We start from the raw sequence: 16,654 nt of genomic DNA on the forward strand, positions 1-16,654 counted from the left end.
CCCTGAGGGCCAAGCCGGAACCACAGACTTTTGTTCAAGGCCCTTGTCCGGGTCAAACATCCAAATAGAATGTAAATCCACACTTGTGGCTTAAATATTTTCAACGGATTTTTTTGTTCCTTTAGGGACATAAAAATATGAATACAAACCAAGCGCTTAGCTTACCTCAGGCATATTGTGGTAGAAAAAGCTAAACCAGGAGGTAGACTCCTAGTCTCAAGGTAGTCCTACTATTAATGCTGTGACCTTCAGCAAGGAACAGAGTTGGTGGGGCCCTGGTTTCTGATCCGCACCAGAGGGGAAGTGGAACAAATGATTTCAAGGTTGCTTCTAGCTCCAAAAATGCCCATGATCCTACCTGTTGTAAGTCACTTCCATTTTTAGGTAGCAGGGTGTAACAGAAAAAACAGATTCAGAATCAGATAGATGTGGAATGGAATCACAGAGGTTAGAACTTCGGTGACATTCAATTTCCTTACTATAAAATAGAGGGGTGCTTGGGTGGCTCAGTCAGTTAAGTGTCCAACTCGATTTCAGCTCAGGTCAGGATCCCAGGATCGTGGGATTGAGCCCCACATCCGGCTCCACATGGAGTCTGCTTGGGATTCTCTCTCTCTTTCCCTCTGCCCCTCACCCCACTGTCTCTCCTCTCTCTCTCTTTCTCTATCTCTCCCTCTCAAATAAATTTTAAAACCCCCTTTTTAATGGAGATCATACTGCCTAATTCACCAGTTAGTTATAAAGATTAAATGAGACCATGGATATTACCAGTTTAAAGTGGTTTGCTTATAATATAGAGCCTCCATTAAAAAAAAAATGCCCCTAATTATGTTTTCAACTCTGGACTTTAGAAACCAACATGCATTTGAGCCTTTCACAAAACCACTTGTGGTATATATTATTTTTTCAATTGTCACATTAATTTTTTCCTCTTTGTATCCATTTCCATCTTCAAATAGAAACTTTGTTTTTCTATTTCCTTTTTGTAAATACTCTCCAAACCAGAGTACCCTCCTTTACAATTGTGTTCCTTAAATTACAGCTTTTTTACTTTTAAGGATAACTGCTTTCTTTGCTCTGATTCTTATTTTATCAGTGGATAACTACACCTAAAAATACTGGCACTCTCAGCATCTCAGAAAGGACATATTCCTATGTTATATGTGTTCAGCTAGGAAACAAAGAAATGCAGAACATTAGTCTTAAGGAGACATGAAAATCTTCCAGAGGAAAACTCACCTCTCCAAATCTTTCCACGTTTTGTGTTTTAGATAAGTTTCCACCAATAGACATATCATCCAAGCTAGAAAGAATTTTGTTAATACTCCCTTCATTGGATGGTCTATTTTTCAGTTTGGATCGGAAAATGTCTCCTTGGACCCATAACGATGCTTGTTTTCTGTAAAAAAGAGAGAAAACAAAATAATCTGTAAAATACATTACTATCATCTCCTTGAAAGTATATCTTCTAAATAAAAAAATTAGCAGATATGCCTTTACAAGTCAGACTAGAACGATTATGAAATCTTAGAATTTTTTTAAAAAGTCATTTTCTGTACGTCAGAATAAATAATAAAGTTCTATATGAAACACAAATACCTATCTTCCAATATATATCTATAATATAACCATATATGAATTGACTATTAAGGTTCTCAGATGTTTATAATACATTTCACAGCAGTAAAGACTATGAGCCCATTTGCCTTTTAAATATGAATCTAGGGTCGCCTGGGTGGCTGAGTCAGTTGAGCATCCGACTTCAGTTCAGGTCATGATCTCGTGGTTTTTGAGTTCGAGCCCCACATCGGGCTCTGTGCTGACAGCTCAGAGCCTGAAGCCTATTTCAGATTCTGTGTCCCCCTCTCTCTCTGCCCACCCCTGCTTGTGCTCTGCCTCTCTCTGTCTTTCAAAAATGAATAATCACACAAAAAATTTTTTTAAATATGAATCTAATATCTGTAACGTATTTCTCAAATAGCAATTTGATATGTCTATAAAAACTGCTGGAGTGAAGTGGACTCAAAGGTGTATGTGAAGAAACTTGAGTTAAACAGGGATATTGCCTAAAAGAGTACTAAATACCTAATTGTGTGTGGCTCCATGAAAGGCCCTGGAAGAACTTCAGAAAGAACTTCAGAAACCTACTCGTCCCACATAAAAGTAAGGTATGTAGCCTCAATTAGCTTATCCTTTAAGAAAAAGAAAATGTGGGGGCGCCTGAGTGGCTCAGTCAGTTAAGCATCCAATTATTGGTTTCGGCTCAAGTCACGATCCTGCAGTTGAAGGGTTCAGGCCCCATGTCGGGAGGGACCCCGACACTGTCAGCATGGAGCCGGCTTGGGATTCTCCATCTCTCTGGCCTCTCCCCCCCACTCACGTGCTCTCGCTTTCCAAAAATAAATAAACATGAAGAAAAAAAGAAAAAGAAAATGTGCTTCATCTGTAAGTTTTCTTTTATTCAATAAGGCACAATTATAACTGCTTTTAAGATTACAAGAAAAGGACTTCAAATATGTATATAAAAGGATACTCTCGGTTTTAAATTTTATTATTAGAGTCAACTTCATGCATTTCTTTTAAGATAAGTTACCCCATCGGATGCTACCCCATTCTATTCTATGTCATATTGTACAGAATAGAATTAAGCTAAAATTATGGTTCATCATAACGAGTATTAACATCCAGTGAAATAACAGCATTATCAAGGAGATGCTACCAATAAGAACATAGATTTATTTTTTGAGGCAACAGAAAGGCCAAGGAGTACTTTCTCTCAAAGATTCCACATAAAATTCAGGTTAAAACATGAGAAGAAAAACAATGACAAAAAGTCTTCCCTGAATTATGTAATCTCATTGCACCCTCAAGAAAGGAATCCATCCACCTTTCCTTTTTAAAAGAGTTGACTTTCAAATCAGAACTTTTGCTTATGGTTAAATACTGTTTAAGTCTTGAATAAAATATAAACTTTTAAATTGCAGCAAAATTTTACATGTGCAATACCTCCAACCAAGCATATACACGTTCAAGTATCACCCTATAGAGATACATGCCTGTATACAAGATGAGAAAATGATAACTGCAGCATTATTTGTAATAAAAAAGAAAACTGGAGATACCTAATGGACAACTGGCTTATTAAATCATAGTAAATCCATTCCATGAAATATTATACAGCCAGTAGGAATCCTGGGATGGACCTACATGTGGTGATAGAGAAGAGCAGCTATGAAATAAAGCATTAGTAAATGAAAATATAAGTGACAGAGTGTGGAAAGTGTGATCCCATTTTTTTTGTATTAAAAAAAAGTTATAATTTAACCCAAACTTCAGTTATCTGGAAGAACATATAGGAAAACACTGACTGGTTACTCCCAAGAATGAAAGGAAACTTTCACTTTTTATTGCATGTCTATACTGTTTGACTTTTTTTTTTTTTAATGTTTATTCATTTATGAGGGTGGGAGAGGGGCAGAGAGAGAGGGAGACAGAGGATCTGAAGCGGGCACTGCACTGACAGTAGAGAGCCTGATGCGGGGCTCAAACTCACCAACCATGAGATCATGACCTGAGCTGAAGTTAGGAGCTTAAATGACTGAGCCACCCGGGCACCCACTGTTTGACTTTTTTAAAACAATGTGCCTCAGATGCTTTTGAAAATAAAACATTAAGTGATAAATAAACAGATCAAAGCAGACCAAAGCTAGAGTTAGTACAGAAAGGAACCTTTCAAGTTGTTATCATAAAAGATAGCAGACAGCACATCACTAGATTGTTTTAACAACAGTATTTATAAATAACTTTAGAAAGAAGTCAATTTAGTAAGTGCCCAAACGTTAACAGCATAGGATAAGACTGGATGGCTGTGAGGCTTTTTTTTACATATAATATCCTACCCCACTTTCAAATAAGAAGTGTTTTTTTTCCTTTTAATTTTTGCTCTTTTCCAAATAAAGCAAAAGGAAAAAGGAACACCTTTAGATCCTATTTCTGAGACAGTATAGAGGCTCTACATATAAAATATGTTGTCCATATATAAGACTAACTTAGCATTTCTAACATTGTTCTAAAATTGGAATTCATTAAATTATCTTAAGAAATTTCCAGCATGTTTTTAAACAAATTAAATTTTGTTTAATTTAATTTACCGAGGTGAAGGTTTAAATATATGAATATGAAGGAATAAACCGAGGTGAAGGTTTAAATATATGAATAAAATAAAAACTCCAGAAGTCTACACACACAAGTTCCTAGGGAGTGTGGCAGTATCTGCCTTCTATTACGGCAGAAGGAACTTTGTGGAAGCAAACCACTGAGGGCTATTTTCTGAGCTTAAGATATATAAACTTAGGGGTACCTGGGTGGCTCAGTCAGTTGAGCGTCCCAACTCTTGATTCTGACTCAGGTCATGATCTCACAGTTCGTGAGATGGACCCCCCACATCGGGCTCTGTGCTGAGTGTGGAGACTGCTTGGGATTCTCTCTCTTCCTCTCTTTCCCTCCCTCTCTCAAAATAAATAAACTTTTTAAAAAAGATATATAAATTGATGAGGTTACCATAATCACTGAGTTACATTCAATGTTTCTATACCAACTGCCAAAATACATATTCAAAAAATACTTTTAAGTTTTGCTTCCTTTGTGATAACCTTCATAAAACCATGGTATAGCCTCTGTGCTACCTTGCATTTTCAGAAATCCTTGCTTTAATTTTTTATTCCTCCAGATTTTTTCCACTTATTGCTACATCTAGTATAACTCTTTATCTGATGGTTGACTCTCATATCCTTCCAATAGTAATAAACAGCATAGTCCTTGACACGGTATGAACAATTCAAAAAAGTAACTGTTAAATTCATAAATGAGTACCTTGAGCCTCTGGCCAAAACGCTCAGTATTAAAGAACTACTATTTCACAGGGAGAGAAGATTCAGCTTTGCCACAGACAGAGAAAAATTCAGATAAATGAAACATCCAGAAAGGAGAGAGATATACAGATGAAACACAGAATTCCTGTCCCTCAAAAGTTCCCAGTTAAGTACAAGAAAAGCAAACAACTGAAATCCAATTTTAAAGCTCTATGACCAAGACATGCCCTTAACTCAATCTGAAAGAATCAGAAAGAAGATCCCTGAGAATTCAGAAGTATCTAGAAAGATTAGCAGAACTTAGCCAGTAAAGAGTTTTCCCAGAGCAAAGAAACACAACAGGGGCTTGAAGAAATAGTGATATCAAAGACCCCAGCATGTTTGGATAACTGGGCTGTTTGATTTGGCTGAAGCAGAGGATATGACAGAAGTAAGCAGCAAGCAGTTTGTGATGGGCCCTGAACGCCACTCTGAGGAATTTAGATTTTTTTATGTGTTAAGACTTATTTATTTTGAGAGAAAGAGAGAGAGAAAGAGAGCATGAGCAGGGGAGGGACAAAGAGAGAGGGAGGGAAAGTACCAAGTAGGCCACACAATCAGTGTGGAGCCCAACACAGGGCTTGATCTACGACCATGAGATCATGACCTGAGCCAAAATCAAGAATTGGTCGCTTAACTGACTGAGCCAGCCAGGTGCCCCAGGAGTTTAGATTTGATCTCAAAGTTGATCCCAACATTACAAAGTCTTTGGGGATGAAAAACATGAAGTGGAAATGGAAACCGAGGAGTTGGAGGACCGAAGAGGCCACACTGAAAAAAATTCCAGTTCCAAAATGTTACCAAAGGAAAACTCTGAGGCTGCTGCCAACCTAAAGATGGAAAAATCACAAAGTGACACCTTTCACTTGCTTGGTTTAAAAGACCCCATCTGTCCCATCACTGGGAAGACTTGATGTGAACCTGAATATTAAAGATGAATCAGGTGTCAAAGCTGATTTGTGTGTTGCTAAGAGATGCTCTACGCAAGTGCTCCTCATGAAAAAGCAGCACGCCATGCAAATTCCTCTCTTATTGACAATAGAAACCACGCTGGCTTTTATTGTGGTGTCTATTACTCCTTAAAAGCCTCATCTCAAACAGAAGACGTACAACGTGTATTTTTAAGTAGCATTTAAAAATCACATCCTATGAAGCTAACACACCGGCTCAAAGCAAATCTAACGTAGTAGATTTTCTAAAACAGCATGAGCCTCTGCCAAAAGAACATGTGCTTTGAAATAACAGGAAGAGATCTGTCTTGACTTAAACAGAGCCTTTTGAGAGAGGTAGCCAGTGTTGGGGGTCAAGTGTTTTTGGCCAAGTCATGGCCCTGGGTCAGTTAGGCCTGGGACATAAGAAATAATTAACCAGGCTTCATTACAAGTGAAGTCATGGCCTTCACAAGTCTTTTTAAATATCTGCTTTTAGGGGCACCTGGGTGGTTCAGAGGGTTGGGTGTCCAACTCTTGATCTCGGCTCAGGTCATGATTCTAGGGTCATGGGACCGAGACCCACATTGGGCTCCATAGTGAGCATGGAGTCTGCTTAGGATTGTCTCTCTCTCTCTCTCTCTCTCTCTCTCTCTCTCTCTGCTCCCCCCTCCCTCTCCCTCTCCCTCTCCCTCCCTCTACCCCTCTCCCTGGCTCATGCATGTGCACAGTCTCTCAAATAAAAAATATTTTTTTTTATCTGCTTTTAAAACTCCTCAAAAGAAAGGCAAGGTAGGGGCGCCTGGGTGGCTCAGTCAGTTAAGCGGCCGGCTTCGGCTCAGGTCATGATCTCACGGTCCGTGAGTTCGAGCCTCGCGTCGGGCTCTGTGCTGACAGCTCAGAGCCTGGAGCCTGTTTCAGATTCTGTGTCTCCCTCTCTCTGACCCTCCCCCATTCATGCTCTGTCTCTCTCTGTCTCAAAAATAAATAAACGTTAAAAAAATTAAAAAAAAAAAAAAAAAAAAGAAAGGCAAGGTAGTTGTATCATTATGGGTGTTTCTGTTTGTAACTGACCTCTTTTCCCTCACACCCTTGAGTCCAAATGAAGCCTATCTCTCCACCATCTTGACTCTGTCTTCAACACTTCTTCCATCCTGGACACATATCTGTCCAGTACCCTAACCTCAGTGTCCATCCAAGGCCACCAAATTTGGCCACTCTTTAAAGAAACCCAGCCCATTTTCTAGTCTGATTTAGGCCTGCTCTAGCTGTGACTGGAGCATCAGTCTGCCCTGCATGCCTCCTGTACTCCACTGCCCCAGGGCTATTACGGAAACAGAGGTAGTTCCCCGTTTAAAGAACTGGACTGATGAAATGGTCTAACTTGACATCAAAGGAAGACAGACCAGAAAGCAGTACCCACGGTTCAGGAGGTGGAAAGGAGACAGGTGTTCAAGTTCACCTCATAGTTTGGTACATAGGGAAGACTTACTGGGAAGATGTTAAGAAAGAGAATTTGAGGGTAGAAGGGAAGGCTCTTGATTCTGAATCCCACAAGGACATGTAACTGGAAGAGAAAAAATTAGAGAATTCCCAAAGCTAATTCTATTTAGGCATAGACCCCCCACAGTCGGAAGCTGGTTCAATGGTATCACGACAAAATACAAACTTTACAACTAAACTGGATGCATTATCACTTACAGTACATTCTTTATCCACCTCTAACCCTTTTCACACAAGAAATAAAACAAAAAGCATTCAATCTCCTGGCTTTAGTAATTGACAAGAGTATTTCAAGGTACATTTCTGATGTCATCATTGCCCACAATTCTTACATATACCTTATCCTCGATACTGGAACCCACATTAGGATTTCATCTTTGCTTAGCTAATAGATTCAATACAATTGGTAGTCAACCAATGAATAAGATGGTGCAATAGTAAATACTGAAGAGCAGTTCAGAAGTTTAGAAATGGATGTTGCTGCAAAAACGTGATTGTCAAATAGTGCAAACTCGAACCTATGCAATGTGCTTGTTATTCTTATAAATAAACCATGACATTGTCTCTGGCTATTTTAAATTCCAGTTTACAGTAGTCTAGGTTTTAATTTCTGTATTTTAGAAAGATAAATTCTTAAATCTTTAAAATACATTAAAAAACTTAATATATATTCCCTGAACTACTTCATGTATCTAAAAAAAAAAAAACTACAAAAAAGAAACAGGAGGAATCAATTATAATTAAAAACTCCAGGCATTATTGTTAGACCTCTCAAGAATTTTTCCATTTTCTTGAACAAGTTTTCTTCATCTTGTTTTTGGTAATTTCCGAAAAGAAAAGGCAATGGTTTAACTGCTAATTTTTGATGTTGCTCATCCCAACTATGAAACTTACCAAATGCTACAAGCACCCAATTGAATGTGGCAAGTTGATATTTACAGGGTAAGAATGACCCATGGACCCTTATTATACAGTGTGGCTGGGGACCAGCAACATCACATCCCCTGGGAGCTGGTTAGAAATGCAGAATCTCAGGTCACACACTGACCTACTGAACCAGAAACTGCATTTACTAAGATCCCCAAATGATTCTTTTGCGATTTATTATTTAAGAAGTATGACAGACAACTGAAGGCTTACAACTAAATTAGAATGTTGACAAATATCCAACTGAATGGAAGTTGATGACAATATCTATGATAATAAAGCAAAAAGGAGGAGTTCTTGGTTTATGGATTTAGGAATAAAAGAGAGTCCAACCACAAAATTGTTGCTCCCTTAAGATAACTTTATTCAGGGGCGCCTGGTGGCACAGTCAGTTAAGCGTCCAACTTCAGCCAGGTCACGATCTCGCGGTCCGTGAGTTCGAGCCCCGCGTCAGGCTCTGGGCTGATGGCTCAGAGCCTGGAGCCTGTTTCCGATTCTGTGTCTCCCTCTCTCTCTGCCCCTCCCCCGTTCATGCTCTGTCTCTCTCTGTCCCAAAAATAAATAAACGCTGAAAAAAAAATTTAAGATAACTTTATTCAAAACAGTAGCTCTACTTCACAAAGACAAAACAATCTGCAGGGTCCAGATTTAGGCTTTATGTGAGTTCTCTCTGTGTCAGGAGGAAATTTAAAATTAAAAGAACTTCCATGTTCATGGTTTGGGAGAATTAATACTGTTAAAATGTTGATACTGTCCAAAGTAATCTACAGAGTCAATGCAATCCCCATCAAGATCCCAATGCCACCTTTCACAGAAATAAAAAAACAATCCTAAAATTTGTATAGAACCCACACAAGACCCCAAACAGTCAAAGCAATCTTGAGAAAGAAGAACAAATCTGGAAGCATCACACTTCCTAATTTCAAACTATATTACAAAACTAAAATAATCAAAACAGTATGGTAAGGACATTAATGCAGACATAGATTGGTGAAACAAAATAGAAAGCCCAGAAACAAACCCACACATGTATGGTAAATTAATTTATGACAAGGGAGTCAAGGATACACAATGGGGAAAGGACAGTTTCTTCAATAAATGGGTATTGGGAACCCTGGGGAGCCATATGCAAAAGAATGAAACCAGACCACTATATTACACCATACATAAAGGTCAACTCAAAATGAATTAAAGAATTGTACATAAGACCTGAAACCATAAAACTCATAGAAAAAATCATAGGCAATAAGCTCCTTGACATCAGCCTTGGCAATGAATTTTTGCCTCTGAAACCAAAAGCAAAGGCAACAAAAACAAAAATAAACAAGTAGGACTACATCAAACTAAAAAGCTACTGCATACCAAAGGAAACCCTCAACAAAATGAAAAGGCAACCTATCAAACGGGAGGAAATATTTGCAAATGTATGTCTGAAAAGGGGTTACTATCATAATATATAAAGAACTCATACAACCCAATAGCAAAAAAAAAAAAAATCAGATTTAAAAATGGGCAGAGGATGTGAATAGACATTTTCCCAAAGACATACAGCCAACAGGTGTAGGAAAAGGTGCTCAACATTACTAATCATCATGGAAATGCAAACCAAAACCACAATGAGATATCACTTCACACCTGTCAGACCTGTCAGAATGACTATTATCAAAAAAACAAAAACAAAAAACAAAAAACAAGGGGGCACCTGGGTGGCTCAGTCAGTTAAGTGTCTGACTCTTGATTTTGGCTCAGGTCATGATCTCACAGTTTGTGAGATCAAGCCCCACATCAGACTCTGTGCTGACAGCATGGAGCCTGCTTGGGATTCTCTCTCTCTCTCTCTCTCTCTCTCTCTCTCTCTCTCCCCTTCTCTGCCCCTACCCCCACTCACACTCTCTTTCTCTCTCTCCAAATAAATAAATAAACTTTTAAAAAAAAAACAAGAAATAACAAGCGTTGGAAAGACTGTGGAGAAAAGAAAACTCTTGTGCACTGTTGGTGGGAATGTAAATTGGTGCAGCTATTACAGAAAACAGTATCGAAGTTCCTCAAAGAATAAAAAAAAATTTTTTTTAATCTTTATTTTTGAGAGAGAGAGAAAGACAGAGTGTGAAGTGGGAGGGGCAAAGAGAGAGAGGGAGACACAGAATCTGAGGCAGGCACCAGGCTCTGACCTGTCAGCACAGAGCCCAATGCGGGGCCTGAACTCACAAACTATGAGATCATGACCTGAGCCAAAGTCGGATGCTTAACCAACTGAGCCACCCAGGCACCCCTCCTCAAAGAATTTTAAATAGGATTACAAATGATCCAACAATTCCACGTCTGCATGGAATGAAAACACTATTTTGAAAAGATATATATCCTCTCATGTTCATTGCAACATCATCTATAATAGCAAAGTCATTTTAGAAACCAAAGTGTCCATTAATGAATAAATGAATGAATGAATAAAGAAAATGTGAATACACACACACACATTCTGATAAATATCATAATACTAGCCGTAAAAAAGAAGGAAATCTTGCCATTTGCAACATGAATGAAACTTGAGGGTATTGTGCTAAGTGAAGTAAGTCAGAAAATAAAGACAAACACTGTGTGACCTCACTTACATGTGAAATCTAAAGGAAAAAAAGGAAAGAATTCGTAGATACAGAGAATAAATGGTGGTTGCCAGAATGGGGGACACAGGTGAAATGGGTGAAGGGGGTTGAGAGGTACAAACTTCCAATTATAAAATAAATAAGTTCTGGGGATGTAACATGCAGCATCGTGACTATAGTTAAATAACACCATACTGTATAACTGAATGTTGTTAAGAGAATGAATCTTGAAAGCTCTCATCACAAGAAAAAGAAATTTGTAACTAGTTGTGGTGATGGACGTTCTAGACTTATTGTGGTGATTATTCCACAATATATACAAATATCAAATATTATGTTGTACACCTGAAATGAATATAATGTTATATGTCAATTACATCTCAATAAAAATTTTTAAATTAAAAATAAATGCATAAGTAAAAAACAACATTATTATATCAGGCCCATAGAAAAGAATCTTCCTAGGCTAAAGCCCCTGTGGAAACCCAATACCAGCCCCTGAAGGCTTCCTTTCTAATGAATGAAAGTTTTAATGGATCATGATCCAGAGATCAGCACAGTGCCACAAACTGAGCATTCCATAAATAGAATCACACAAATCATAAAAGCAGCCTGATCCCACCTCTGGATTTCCACAGGCTGTCCCTGTGAAGGATGAGTTTAGACTTGGTTCAATAATAAGAGACATGTGTTTGTGCATCGTTTTAAAAACTTTGAGGATGGTTGGTAGAACACAGATTTGGGGTTCACAGTGGAATTTTCAGCTTAAAAACAACAGTTTCGAGTAGAAGAAAAAAACATTTGATCATTGTTTTGCAAACGATTTTATTTATATCCTAGGAAAAAACTGAAATATAAGATTTCAGACCATAACGAAGAAGAGGTCTTGATCTGTCAATACGGAAGTTCATCAACTCACGAGGATGCTAATAAACATCCCTCTTACTGCTGGGGAGATAGAGGAAGTTTTCTTCAAGATGCAGAAATCAAACACCTGGCCATATTTTGGTCTTTGAGGACTAGCAGGGTGTGTTTCCCTAAAGTCACAGATTTAGAATTTATGTTACCTAAAAGGCACTGAGTGGCACTTTCACTTCTAAAAGAATATAACCCCTCTAACTTGTACAGTCATTTTTGACAGATGAAAACCTGTCAGAAAACTTTTTAATCCTCTTACTTCTTTCTTAATGAATGTGTGACTTATTCATGCTTTTGCGTCATCGTTGGTGTCACTCTCTTCATCTCTCATCATTAGTCAGGCTTCAAAGCCTGAGACTGACTTCCTTGAAACGTCCCTGGTACCCATCCATCTCTAACCCCTCGCTCTAACTTCTAGCCCCTTCAACAAGACCCATTCCTCTTACTTTTTTTAATTGTTTAATGTGTTTTTTATTTATTTTTGAGAAATACAGAGACAGAGCATGAGCTAGAGGTGGGGCGGGGGGTGGGGGCGGTGGTTGGTGGTGGGCAGAGAGAGAGGGAGACACAGAATACGAAACAGGATCCAGGCTCTGGACTTTCAGCACAGAGCCCAATGTGGGGCTCAAACTCATGAACCATGAGATCATGACCTGAGCGGAAGTCAGATGCTTAACCAGCTGAGCCACCCAGGTGTCCCAAGACCCATCCCCTTTAGGTGGCAATAGTCCTTTTCCTTTTTCAATCTCCCTCCACCCTATTCATCTTACACATGGCTGCATCCCAGTGTTCTTTAAATAACATGTGGATCTCAGGACTCTCCTACTTTATTTTTTTTTTAAATTTTTTTTTTTTAATGTTTATTTATTTTGGGGACAGAGAGAGACAGAGCATGAATGGGGGAGGGGCAGAGAGAGAGGGAGACACAGAATCAGAAACAGGCTCCAGGCTCTGAGCCATCAGCCCAGAGCCCGACGCGGGGCTCGAACTCACGGACCGCGAGATCGTGACCTGGCTGAAGTCGGACGCCCAACCGACTGAGCCACCCAGGCGCCCCAGGACTCTCCTACTTTAAATAGCCCAAAGTAGCACTGTGATAAATGAGAGAAGTTCAGAATGCCCATGTTCACAGAGGATCTGTGTATCCTACTGTACATAGTTACTATCTACACCAGTATACACTATCTACACACATCCATGAGCTTCCTATCTATACAAAGCTGCTCTAACACACTGACAAACACCTAGTGGTTCAGAAGAATACACATTTACTTTCAAACAGTTCTGGAAGTCAGAAGGCCAACATCAGTTTCACTGAGCTAAAGTCAAGGTATTGTCAGGCTTGATTCTTTCTGGAGGCTCTAAAGGGAGAATCTGTTTTCCTTGTTTTTTTCAGCAGCTAGTGGCTACCCATATTCCTTGGCTTATGGCCCCTTCCTCCAGCTTCAAAGTACATCAGTTCAATCATTGATTGAATTCAATTCAATCTTTGATTGATTCAATCATATTCAATCAATTCAATAGAAGCTGTTGGTGTGATTTGTCATGCATTTCTGCCCAGAGCTGCACAAATGCAGTCATGGAGGCGTACTTGGCTTGTACTCCATATCTGGACTCGGGATCAGAACTGGCCCTTCTGTTCCTGACTCCAAGAGGAATTAACATGCCTCAGCCTCTTCCTTGAGCCAGACCAGGCTGACCCCTTGGAATGGATCAGGGTGGGAAGAGGAATGTGCAGATGCCCAGGCTCCTAAGATTGTGAGACACAGTTAATTTTTTTTTTTGAAATGTATTGTCAAATTGGTTTCCATACAACACCCAGTGCTCATCCCAAAAGATGCCCTCTTCAATACCCATCACCCACCCTCCCCTCCCTCCCACCCCCTATCAACCCTCAGTTTGTTCTCAGTTTTTAAGAGTCTCTTATGCTTTGGCTCTCTCCCACTCTAACCTCTTTTTTTTTTTTTCCTTCCCCTGTCCCATGGGTTTCTGTTAAGTTTCTCAGGATCCACATAAGAGTGAAATCATATGGTATCTGTCTTTCTCTGTATGACTTATTTCACTTAGCATAACACTCTCCAGTTCTATCCACATTGCTACAAAGGGCTATATTTCATTCTTTCTCATCGCCACGTAGTACTCCATTGTGTATATAAACCACAATTTCTTTATCCATTCATCAGTTGATGGGCATTTAGACTCTTTACATAATTTGGCTATTGTTGAAAGTGCTGCTATAAACATTGGGGTACAAGTGCCCCTATGCATCAGTACTCCTGTATCCCATGGGTAAATTCCTAGCAGTGCTACTGCTGAGTCATAGGGTAGGCCTATTTTTAATTTTTTGAGAAACCTCCACACTGTTTTCCAGAGTGGCTGCACCAGTTTGCATTCCCACCAACAGTGCAAGAGGGTTCCTGTTTCTCCACATCCTCTCCAGCATCTATAGTCTCCTGATTTGTTCATTTTGGCCACTCTGACTGCAGATTTGTTCATTTTGGCCACTCTGACTGGCGTGAGGTGGTATCTGAGTGTGGTTTTGATTTGTATTTCCCTGATGAGGAGTGACATTGAGCATCTTTTCATGTGCCTGTTGGCCATCCGGATGTGTGTCACAGTTAAGACAAACAGCTCACTCAGGACTGCACATAAGCAAACTTAATGACTGACCATAGATCACACTCAGGTAGTATATGTATTGCCCTGGTGGGAATAGCTAGCTGGAAGTCTCACCTGAGGGGAGGACACTCTGCCCAGGACCCTCAATCAGGACTCCAGCCAGCTTTTAACCAGAAGAGCCAGGCTTCCCCAGTCAGGAGGGTAGATGTTGTAAGTACTCAGTTTGAGCTTTCTTTGTTCTTCTCTATACCTCTCTCCTTCTCTCCCCCTACCCCTCTGTCTCTCAAAATAAATAAATAAACTTTATTTTTAAAAATCAATGCAATCCACCACATTAACAGGCTAATGAAGAAAATGGCATGATCGTACCAATCAATGCAGAAAAAGGATTTGACAAAATTCAATACCTATTCATGATAAAAACTCTTGGGAAAATGGAGGGGAACCTCCTCCACTTGATAAAGTACATCTATAGCAACCCTCTAATTAACATTACATATAATGATGAATGCCTAGATGCTTCCCCCTAACCCCAAGACTGGGAACAAGTAAAGAATGTCTGCTCTCACCACTCTTATTCATCATAGTGCTAGAAGTTCAAACTATACCAAGGGAAGAGAAGAAAATAGATGACATGCAGATTGGAAAGGAAATAAAACTGTCCCTATCTGCAGACAACATGATTGTCTTTGCAGAAGTGCCCAGGAACTCACATGTGTGCATACACACACACACACACACACACACACACACACACACACACACACCCCTAAATTTCAGGATACAAAATAAACAGAGAAAATCAACTGTATTTCTACATACTAGCAATGAACACCCAAATTTAAAATATAATACTATTTATAATCACTCAAAAGAAAGAGAAATACTTAGGTGTAAATCTAACAAAATAGGACTTGTATGTAGACACTGTATGTAAATCTAACAAAATAGGACATTATGCAGAAAGCTACACAATGCTAATGAAAGAAATCAAAAGAGATCTAAATAAATGAAGAGACATATTGTGTTTATGGACTGGAAAACTCTATAGTACTAAAGAGGTCAATCCTCCCCAAATCGAGATAGAGGTTTAATCCATGCCTATCCCAATCGCAGCATGATTTTTCTGTAGATATGGATGACATTATCCTAAAATTTACACAAAAAAGAAGAGGATCTGGCCTTCTGAAGACATTTTGTTAAAGAGGTAGAAAGTAAGAGGAACCACTCTTCCAATGTTAAGGCTTACGATATAGGTACAGTATCAAAAGAGTGTGGTATTAGAAGGACAGACATATACACCCATGGAACACACAGAATAAAGAACAAAGAAGTAGATCTATACCTATGCCCTTCATAACAAAGACGTCAAAGCAATTCAAGGGAGAAAGGATAATCTTTTCAACAAACAGTCCTGGAGCAACTGGACGTCCACAGGCAAAAAAAAAAAACAAAAAAATGAACCTTGACCTAAGTCTCACACCTCCCACAAAAATTAACTCAAGATGAATCACCAACTTAAATGAAAACACATAACTACAAACCTTTTAGAAAAAAACTGAAAAATCATGGGGATCCAGAGCTAAGCAGAGAGATCTTAGGTTTGATACTAAAAGCCTCATCTAAAAAAATGAAAAAAAATGATAAATGGGACTTTATCAAAATTTAAAATTTTTCCTCTGTGAAAGATCCTATTTAGAGAATGAAAGACAAGCTATAGACTAAGAGAACATATTTTCAAAATATCTATCAGATAAAAAACTAGAAGCGAGAATGTAAAAAGAACTCTAAAAACTCAATAATGAGAAAACAAACAATTCAACAAAGAATGGACAAACGATTTGAATAGACACTTCGCCAAAAAGATACGTGGATAGCAAATAAGTACATGAGAAGTTGCTCATTGTTACTTACTAGGGAAATGCAGATTAAAACCATAATGATATATCATTATACACCTATCCGAACAACTAAAATAAAAAACAGCAACATTACCAAATGCTGGAAAATACAAAGAAAAACTCAATCATTCATGCATTGTTGGTGAGAATGTAAAATTAAACAGCCACTCTAGAAAACAGTTTGACAGTTTCTTATAAAACTAAACATGTACCACACAACTCAGCAACTGTAGTCTTGGGCACTTATCCCAGAGAAATGAAAACTTACGCTCACATGAAAATCTAGATACAAACATTTATAGCATCTTTATTCATAATAGCCAAAAACTGTAAACAACACAGCC

The 16,654-nt window shown here is 38.8% G+C and overlaps 1 protein-coding gene across 6 annotated transcripts in view; it reads right to left on the bottom strand.

Annotated features, from left to right (window-relative positions):
• CDC14A (cell division cycle 14A) overlaps positions 1–16,654 on the bottom strand; it is a 207,130-nt gene that overhangs the window by 44,120 nt on the left and 146,356 nt on the right. For all 6 annotated transcript variants that reach the window (XM_047870590.1, XM_047870592.1, XM_047870589.1 and 3 more), the window contains one exon: positions 1,240–1,399. In XM_047870590.1, coding sequence (XP_047726546.1) covers positions 1,240–1,399 — 160 coding nt within the window. The remainder of the gene's footprint in view (positions 1–1,239; positions 1,400–16,654) is intronic.

This window comes from Prionailurus viverrinus, chromosome C1 (genome assembly GCF_022837055.1).
Source record: "Prionailurus viverrinus isolate Anna chromosome C1, UM_Priviv_1.0, whole genome shotgun sequence".
In the NCBI taxonomy this organism is placed as follows: Eukaryota; Metazoa; Chordata; class Mammalia; order Carnivora; family Felidae; genus Prionailurus; species Prionailurus viverrinus.